The sequence below is a fragment of the Pyxicephalus adspersus genome, chromosome 1, assembly GCF_032062135.1.
Source record: "Pyxicephalus adspersus chromosome 1, UCB_Pads_2.0, whole genome shotgun sequence".
NCBI classification, from domain to species: Eukaryota; Metazoa; Chordata; class Amphibia; order Anura; family Pyxicephalidae; genus Pyxicephalus; species Pyxicephalus adspersus.
The window spans coordinates 30,698,716-30,708,469 of NC_092858.1; the positions used below are offsets into that span (position 1 = coordinate 30,698,716).

Genomic DNA, 9,754 nt, shown 5'->3' on the forward strand with positions numbered 1-9,754 from the left:
GTTGTCTTGCGCTGGTTTAAATTTAGATGTGCTCCCTATTTTAGACTATGATGTATACATTAGAAGACACCCAGTAGATGTACAATAAGTCACAATTACCTTTCAGCAATGTCAGTTTTAGTGTGTTGCATAAATTTTGCAAGAAACCGACTTCTCTTATCATCTGTCAAAAAAACACATATATAAGGTTTGAGGTTTACACATTTTTGTTTGAAGAACGCACAATTTAGGTTGTATTTATTAAACCATGTATAGGCACCTATTGTCTGTACATCACAAGTGTTATCAAGTCTGTTTAACTGAATATAGATGGGTCATTTTCCCTGAAGAATCACAACACACAAATAGGCAACCAGTTACCAATACAATTGTTACTTTGTTATTTTATGAATCTCAAGCCAAGCTATGCAAATAATTGCATATTGTAAAAATGCAGTAGCTTGATAAAAAAAGCCCCCCATTAACCTCTGTATCTGTAGGTACTATGCAGCAATTGATCCTTAAATCATCACAACAGTAGTGGTGAGTTTTTCCAGTTCTTCTCTAAAGAGTTCAGATCACTATGTTCCCAGCTTCCCATGCTTCTGCTCTTTGTTTACATTACAGCTCAGTAGGGCTAAATCACTGTGAAAGATGAGGTATGAAATAAGCTTCATTTCCTCTTACGAGAAACATTGTGTTTTTTTTATTTAAAAACTATTTGTGGCTTATCTAGAACCCATGGGAGTTGGTAGATTCCAGATAAATGTAGTTTCTGGTTGCTATTAAATAGGCCTAACTAATTCTATACTACACCCATACTATAAACTTTATATTGTCTTAATGTTAATATTAAAATACCCTAACTAAAGGCAAATTAAGACAAATAAAGACAAAGTACTTACTGTAACACAGTTTTACTGTATTAAAAAACAGCTTTGTAAATGCATGTATTCAGGAGGAAGGTATGGAGGAAGAATATTACTACAATAAAGATCTATATTTTGTATATGTTTCTGTTATGTGAATCATCTGTGCGCATTGGTTTCTTCACTTAAAAGTGCATTACCTAGACTGGTGTTTTGTCCAAGAATCTTATTCCAACCTTTATAAATATTTACCTTTCACTTCATCCAGGTTCACCTCTGATGCTATACTGTCGGGCAATCCTAAATCAACTAGTTGATTCTCTTGGAACGATCTCCAAATGAAATCAGGCTTTACCACTGGTATACACAACTTCTGGATATTCTTCTGCTGGGAACTGTTCAGTGTGGCATTGCTTACCACAACAACATGGGTACACTAGAAAACAACAAGCTCTGTTCAAAATATATTTTTTGTATAAAACATAAAACGGCATTTTATTTTTATGACAGCGTGATTTGCCCACTTTAGTACACTCATACATTCTTTTCACTGCAGAAAGTGAGAAACGGTAATGCGTTTTTTTTTCCTTCTATTTACTTAATCTTACATTTTTCTGATTTTCCCTTTCCATGTGATTAACTTACTGATACATTTATTGAAAAAAAAAAAGTTTCTATTACATGTCTTATTTTGGACCAAGTGGCACCAACACTTGGTGCAAGCTCTCTCTGACTTACCTGTAATTCGAATTTAGGAAATGGGAAGGCAGTGTTATTAAGAATTAACATTTTACTAGAAAAGGGAGAGGGGAGAACAAGTGTGTGACACCCCGCTGCGCTCTCTCCCCTTCACTTGTATTGCAATCGTTGGTGGATCCGCCAGGACAGATCCATGATCGACATCAGACAAACGCTATATACACGTCAGATTCTCATCTGATACTAGCCCTGAGGCGATAATCAGATGAGAATCATCTGACGTGTGTATGTAGCCTTACTAATTTAATCAGGTCAGTATTGCCCCTGGGGGGGCATGAACACAGGAGCTCTCCTAGCCAATTTGCTATGGCTATGGCTATGGTATAACATCAATGCATGATGAATGCTGTCAGCTGCTACACATACCTTTTCATTGATCACCAAGGAAATAGTTCCGCCATTTGAAATTATGCAGGTTTTGAGGTTTGCCTTTTCTTTGAATGGCAAAGTGTTGACTTTGAGGAAAAAAACACAGTCTGAAAAGATGCCTACACCCATTCTGGAAATAAGAAAAAGTGTTAAAAGTATTTAGTAAGAGCAGAATGTATATTGTCAGTTTCTGCTATCAGAAGCATATGTTATCAGCAGTAAGCATATGTACAGTGGTCCAAAAATTATATAGTTCCTGGACCTTATTCTAGCTTAATCTGGCTCTGATTGATGTTTACTACATTATTCAATTAGTTCACCCAAAGTTGATACAACAGTTATGGATAGATGCTTTTGAGCTGAATCATCTTCTGGCCTTCTACATATGAGAAATGTAAAATTCTCCTCCTCTACAACCCTAGAGTTTGCAAAAACCATGAATTTATCACTGAAAGATAAAAGTCTGTGTAGTAAATCAGTTTTTAGCGAACTATGCTAAGATGACTATCTTTTTGTTGATGGTACATTAATCTTATGATTCACTTACATACTATAAAAGCATTAAGCAGGTACTCGTTCTTTGTTATGGTATCCATGGCACGGCACAACATTATTGAGAACTGCTAGTTTTGGCACAAAGCCCTTTGACTCTGGGGACAATGCTTATCAGAAGAGCATGAGGAGTGCCAGCAGCCACACCAAAAACTGCTGTATTCCACAGGAAAGCTGGCATAAACCTTCTTTCAGTTTGTAGTCATTGGGTCTGATTTTTGAAAGCTCTCCAAGGCTGGAGAGGATACACTTTCTTAAGTAAAGCTGGGTGATCCAGCAAACCTGGAAATAATTTCTTAAAGTTTTTCTTTCAATCCTGGACCAGATCTATTCCAGGTTTGCTGGATCACCCAGCTTTACTGATGAAAGTGTATGCTCTCCAGCCTTATAATAAAGCGTGCTATATATAATAAAGCGCCCTATAATAAAGTGTGGCCTAGTCAAAGTCCTTTTTTGAACCCGACTGAAACACTGTATAGGATTTCACATGACTGCAACTGAAGGAACTTTGCATTTTGGAAGAGCCAAAAATGTCTTTTGTCAGACTGGTGGGAAGCCACTTCTGTTAAAGGAAGCAGTGCCAGCTTATGGGGCCAATGGTGCTCTTACCTTTTCCACAAGACACTAATACATCTATTTATAATTTTGTTGAATGAATTAAAAGGTACTTTTTTATTGTTTTTCATCTATACCGGCTTTATATGTAGGCACTGTATAAATCAAGATGTGATGTTTATGGGTTTAAATACATTGAAAACATTTTAACATATTTAGTGGGGAGTACAGCTAGCTTTGTCTGTATAAAACCTCAGACAAAAATGTCTAATAGATGAAGGTGAATAAAGGGGTGGCCTTCTTCTTTAAGTCTGAATTAATTTTCCTAAAAGCTGAGAGCTGTTTAATAAGGACTCAGTGCTGAAAGCCATTCTTACATGTGTTACATTTATTTAGGGTACTGAGCTCTGTAAAACAAAAAGCTTTTTACATCAAAGGACAGAAACTTGATTAAGCAGCCCATCTTTTTAAACTTGCCTACCCATCTTCTTCTGTCTTTTAAAACAGGTACTGAATATGAAAACAAAGAGAAGCTAAGGAAATTAGGAAAATTATACAGAATATATGGATCTGCTAATGTAGTAATCAGGATTGGGAGCAGACCATAAACTAAATTTTTACTTTACATAAAAGGGTAGATAACCCTTTTTTATAGGGTAAAAATTATCATCTTTTTTTTTTGAGGAGTTTTAAAACCCAGGAAACCTCCAGAGGCATAGATGGACCTGCTTGTAAAGTAAGTGAGTTTTTTTATATTTTAAGTTTCTTTCTGCTTTAATGTGAACTCTTGGTTACCCTATAGAAGTGTCAATGAGGCATGGGGAGTATGAAGAGCATGATTTATTGCTCAAAGATTTATGGAACACCACATGTATATTTAGCTAATGATTCATTGTAAAGGTTACATAAAACCTTAAAAAGCATTTAATGAACATTTCATTTTTCTGCAGTTATCTATAAACTACTTCCCCTTCCTGCCACAATATTTACCTGCAGTTGGCCTGACCTGCTTGTGTGCTAGATGCGCAAATTTATGAACTCCTAACATGTGGCAAATAAGCCCTCAATGACCTATATAGATGTAGACACTGTGATGTAAATCTTCCTCAAACTTCAATGAAAACATTCTTTTCTTCTCAGAGAAAGTTCCTCTAAGCTGTAGTTCAATCAAAGTTGTAGTTCAATCAGCAGGGTACATTTGCATCAGACAGAAATAGGTTTGATTTAAAGCAGAAGTAAACTGAAAATAAAAAAAAAAATGTTTTACCTTACCTTTAATCTCGCAGATCCTTTGATGGTGCTGGACCTTTCCTCGATAGTGTCATCCTAGAATTCTTCTTGGCTTCCGCGCTGGGCGCTATCATCTTCGGTTGTCTCTCCCATCTTCTTGCTACGCCACCCTATCTCGCACAGTGCAGGTGAAGGATCATGTGCAGAAGAAGCACCCAGAGCACCCCAGGATGCGTGATGTAGGTATCCCAGGAGGCTATGCGATTCCACGCGGTGCACCCTTTTTTTTTTTTTTTTACAAAGCTTGTTGCACTTATACATTTACTTTACATATAAGAGTTGTCTACTATCTAAAGTAAGACGTTTAGGTCAGCAAAGGGTGTTTTTGACCTCTGGAGGGAGGCTACTGCTTCCACACAGAGAACAAAATATTGTTTCCACAGTATACTGAGAGGGAACAGGCTTTTCTATAGGCCATGGCTGCTTCCTAAAAAAAAAAAAACTAAAAACAAAACTTTTCACACCTTATGTTTTGATACGTTTAGAATATGTTTGGTTGATTTATAATGTATGTTTGACTGGGATTTAGGATGCCTACAAAATATATTTACCCAAGTTAGTAAACACCCCTGTGTGTAGGTCCACTCAGTCCTACCGATGCTGTCTCAAATACAGATCACGCCACAGGCATCCATACCTCCTGCTCCTGCATTCTGGACAGTGTCATTTGTATATAGTTTGCTGGTTTATTTCCAGGTATGTCATGGTGGTAATTACCGCACACCACTAAGCGCAGTGATACCGACCATTCACCAAGCACCCATTGCATGGAGAGCACCTACCATGAAGTGACAGATCTGGATTTCAGAAGGAAGGGTGTGTATTGACATTGCAGACGTATTGCTGCAAGATACAAATATAAACTTACAAATGAAGGCTTTTGAGATCTGGTAGAGAATTGAGACGCACAGTTGATTAACCCCGGGATTATATACAGTTTTCTAATTAGTCTTCTAACTAATAAAAACACAGACATTTTTTACTTACAAAGTATGATGGAATGGTTATTGTTAACACGTAATAAAGCTGTCATAAAGACAAGCCTGGAATTATCTTACCTTTTATCCCCCAAGCAATGTTCCCACAAGCCGAATTATTGAAAGAGAATCCAGTGGCAGCGCTTCTATGTGAACCAGAGAAATGTATTGATAGGGAATGAAATCTTCACCACTTTGTGTGAATGTTGTTCCTGGTAGGGAGGAGGGACTAAAAACACCAAGTACTTCCTGCTTCTTTTTAAAGCTACAGTGCTAGTGAATCAGTGCTGTGTGATATAAGAAACTACTACATCCTCACCTACTAACAATATGAAAAGAGAATACAGTATCTATATCAGGGTGTTCAACTCCAGTCCTTAAAGAGGAATTACATTTAAAATCCCCCAAAACACAAAAAATACACTTACCTTCAATCCCGCAGGGCAGTCCTATCTATCGGGAGGTCTCTTCCATCGGATCCTGTGTTGTCCCGGCACCGCCATCTTTGCCTCCTCTTCCTACGTAACCTGACCCAAGCGCGAGATCGGGTGGTGTAGGATGGAAAAAACTTGCGGATTTTACTACGCATGCGTGAGATCAGCAATTTTTTTCCCTTTTCACAAAAAGGCTTCTACTGCGCATGCTTGAGATTCTCGGGCATGCGCAGAAGGAGCATTCAAGAGCCCACCGGGATGTGTGATGTAGGTATCCCGGAAGACTCTGTGATCCCATTCAATTAGGGAGCCGTGCTGCACCCTTATTTTTTTTTTTAAAATAGGTGTTGCTTGAGGGCTTGGTTGGCGGAAATGGAAAAAATACAATATATGGAGAGATTAATAGCTGAAGACGAGAATAAGTTGGAGCAATACAAACTGACATGGTCGACTTGGGATTGGTTCAAAGAATCGCCTCAGTCCAGACCACTTTGGCAATAAAATATAGCGAAATGCGTGGGAGTTGAAACCCCTGTTATGCTTGAGGGCTTCTTTAATAATACGAGAGTTTGTTTAGGTGAGAGGCCAGTTGGTTACTTACTCCCCCCCCCCCCCCCCCCGCTCCTTTCCCCATCCCCTGCCTGTCCCTGGGCTAACTGTTTTATTTCAATACCGGTATATGGTTAGGACTATATGCCGACATTCCCGGTGGCTACCGGAGTTGGGTTGGAGAACAGCTGCGCTGCTCTCAAGCGTTACTATATTATTGCTGTCCTAAAGTTAGATTGGGCTCGAGTTTAGATAATACTAATGTTTGTTATTGGATGTTCACTTCCTGTGTTATTCTTCCTACCTACCTTGCTCCATCTTGTTTTTCTATACAGGTGACTCCACTTTATTTTCAGTATTGTTATTCTAATATTGCACTGTTATTATAAAATGACACTTTTTGTACCATGGAATTTTGTAATTGCAGGCCATGTGGCCTTGTGTTTCTGTATGTGCCATTTTATGTATGAGCCTTGTTTTGTAATTATTACAACAATAAAAAAGGATTGCAACAAAAATAGGTGTTGCCTTTAAAAAAAAAAAAAAACAAACAACAGAAATTTTACTTTACATTAGAGGAATGTCTATCCCTTTTATGTGAAGTGAGTTTAGGTACACTTTAATATGGAACTATAAATTCAAACTTAACAATAACGAGCAATGTCTCTTCTGCCATAATACCTGCCTGTTTTTTTAGAATGTATACCAGGTATTTCTTGAGGTTTCCAAGTTTAGCTTTAACTCGTGAAATAAAAAATTGTGACCAGGTAGCTTTTTTTGAGAAGAGACAGGCAATGCCCTTTCTGCAAAATAAAAATAAAGTTACCTGCCTGATTGCAATTTTTTAATTATATTTACCTGTCATTGCTTTTTCATGGGCGCTGCCATCTTCACCTGGTCTTTTTCTGTGTTTCTGATCTTCAGCCAGAATTTTATAATTCTCATGCATACACTGTGGAGTTCAATAAGTCTCAGCAGCTCTGGGGGATGCTGGGATATTTGGCATATCACTGCATAATAAAAACAGAGCTGCACATGCCCAGTGTACTTCTGTTTACTTCAACCAAAAGACTCCAGACAGACATAAATGTATGTTTTATTGCGGGGGGGGGGAACATCACTTGTCCCATTCTAATTAAAATTCTGACTGCTTGCAATTTTTAATTGCAGAAATACATATAATACTGCTTTACTACTTAGAATCTCTACACATATTAGGTGTTTATCAGTGGTCACCAACCTTTTTCGGGCCTATGGACAACTAAATGCACAGATTCCAGACCGAGCATGTGCGGGGAGTCGTGTCACTCAAAGGGGAATAAACTTCTCCCAGAGTGCCGTCATGATGCCAGAACCTGCTCACTCCACACACCCGCCCTGTCCTGAGACACAACCTGCGCACCTCCCTGAGCTTGCAAACCTTGCGGTAGAGGTGGTCCGCGGCTCTGACCGGTGCGCTCCCCCAGCGAGATTCGGGGGTCCATGCTGGGGGGCACGCCGGTCAGAGCCGCAGACCACCAGTTTGTGAGTGTTGTTTTAAAGGTAAACATATAATGTTTAGATTCCCACTCAGGAAATTACAAATATAAATAAAACGAGGGGAATATAATGACATTAGCTACCGTGTTTCCCCGAAAATAAGACACCCCCCGAAAGTAAGCAGGATTTTCTGCTTTTTTACAGCAAGCTCGAAATATAAGCCCTCCACCCGAAAGTAAGCCCTAGCTTAATACCGTAGAATATCTTCAGCACATACTGTACATAGTGGTGGGGGAGGAAGTAAAGGACATCACAGACTGTCACACGAGTGCAGGAGTGTCACAACATCACTACCCCATACCTACGAGTAGAGGGAGGACACAGCACACAGCTTACTTACAGAGTTACCATGATGTCACAGAATGTGATAACGTTTGAAATAAATGTTAATTTTTTTGCAGTTTGTTGTTCTTCTCAAAATATAAGCCCTACCTGAAAATAAGCCCTAAGGCATTTCTTGGAGAAAAGAATAATATAAGACAGTGTCTTATTTTCGGGGAAACACGGTATGTAACTGTAAGGAATGTAATTTTGCTGAGTCTTGAAGTTAAGTTGTTTTTGTGTTTTGTCGAAACTAGTTGTATCCTTCTTATCAGTAGGTCAATATTTGCTCCATCCTTACCTTGAGGCTTCTTACCTTGAAACATCTTGCTCAGCTAAGTTGTTAAGTTTCTTGATATTGACTAACTACTAAATTCCTTCCATCCTGCTGTCTGACTATATAAACTGAGATGTGATAATGTTTTGAGAAGTGATATACATGCTTGAGCTCTGTGTGTTATTCATTGCTCCCAGCGCGCTGAAAACAAAGGCCACGATAAAGAGAGAAACTGATCTGGGATCAGCAGAAATCACCTTAACAGTAACTAATCTATTGGATTAAAGGCTATAGAAAAATTCAAGAGTACTGCAGTAGTATTCTGAGCCCAATAAGGTTGTGTATTACCAGGTGAAAGATAATCTGGGTTTGGAAAAAACTATGAAGGCTGAGAACATATAGTGGTACCGTGTTTCCCCGAAAGTAAGACCTACCCCGAAAATAAGACCTAGTGTGTTTTTGGAAGCCCAAAACAATATAAGACAGTGTCTTATTTTCGGGGAAACACGGTAGAAGGGAGTTACTTCAATGGGATATCTTTGGATACATGATGAATATTGCAGCATTTCAAGAAGCTTTGCTTTAAACTCATCCTATTACCACATGTTAATATTATTTAGTATGTCACTACTCTAAACAAAAAAGAGCCATAATCAAAGACAAATTTTTGCATTTTTCTTTATTTTTGACAAGTTTTACATTCATAGGTTTTTACCCTCTGTGCTGTAAAAGCTTCATTATTACATTCCTCCATGTCCCTGATTTGGAGGGACTGTCTTTTCTTCAGAAACAAGTCCCTATGTCCTTTTTTTCCGAGTGGATAGATGCAACGCTGGAAAAAATGAATGATTTAAATATTTCAGTGTTATTTTGCTGTAATACCTTTCAGGGATCGCCCGACATAACAACTATACCCCCAGCTCACAGTACTGGTGGTCAGTGTGTAGAATGTCTCTTACATTGCTGGCCAGTGGGAAGAATGTCACTCTTATAAATCGCCAAACATAATCATTGGTGCCACATAAATGGATATGAGAGTTGCTCCTTGCTCGAAGAACCCCAAGCAACACCTAGAGAAACTCTAAGATTCCACAGAACTCAGGTTAAGAAACACTGAGCTAAAGTGTAAAATATACAGGATTAAATGAGCAATGAAAATCCAAATCGAAACACTTCAATGGGAAATGAATACTAATTGGGGTGGTATATATTATTGGTTGTACAGTATAGGCATACCTAAACCCACACAGGGAAAAACATTGAATCTGACACCGCATAGATGTA

The 9,754-nt window shown here is 38.5% G+C and overlaps 1 protein-coding gene across 6 annotated transcripts in view; it reads right to left on the minus strand.

Annotated features, from left to right (window-relative positions):
* Positions 1-5,584, minus strand: part of PARP4 (poly(ADP-ribose) polymerase family member 4) — a 71,671-nt gene extending 66,087 nt beyond the window's left edge. For all 6 annotated transcript variants that reach the window (XM_072405249.1, XM_072405223.1, XM_072405241.1 and 3 more), the window contains exons 1-4: positions 5,432-5,584; positions 1,974-2,106; positions 1,101-1,284; positions 100-163 (exon numbers count right to left, since the gene is read on the minus strand). In XM_072405249.1, the coding sequence (XP_072261350.1) occupies positions 100-163; positions 1,101-1,284; positions 1,974-2,105 (380 nt within the window). In that variant the 5' untranslated portion in view covers position 2,106; positions 5,432-5,584. The remainder of the gene's footprint in view (positions 1-99; positions 164-1,100; positions 1,285-1,973; positions 2,107-5,431) is intronic.
* Between the last annotated feature and the right edge of the window lie 4,170 nt (positions 5,585-9,754).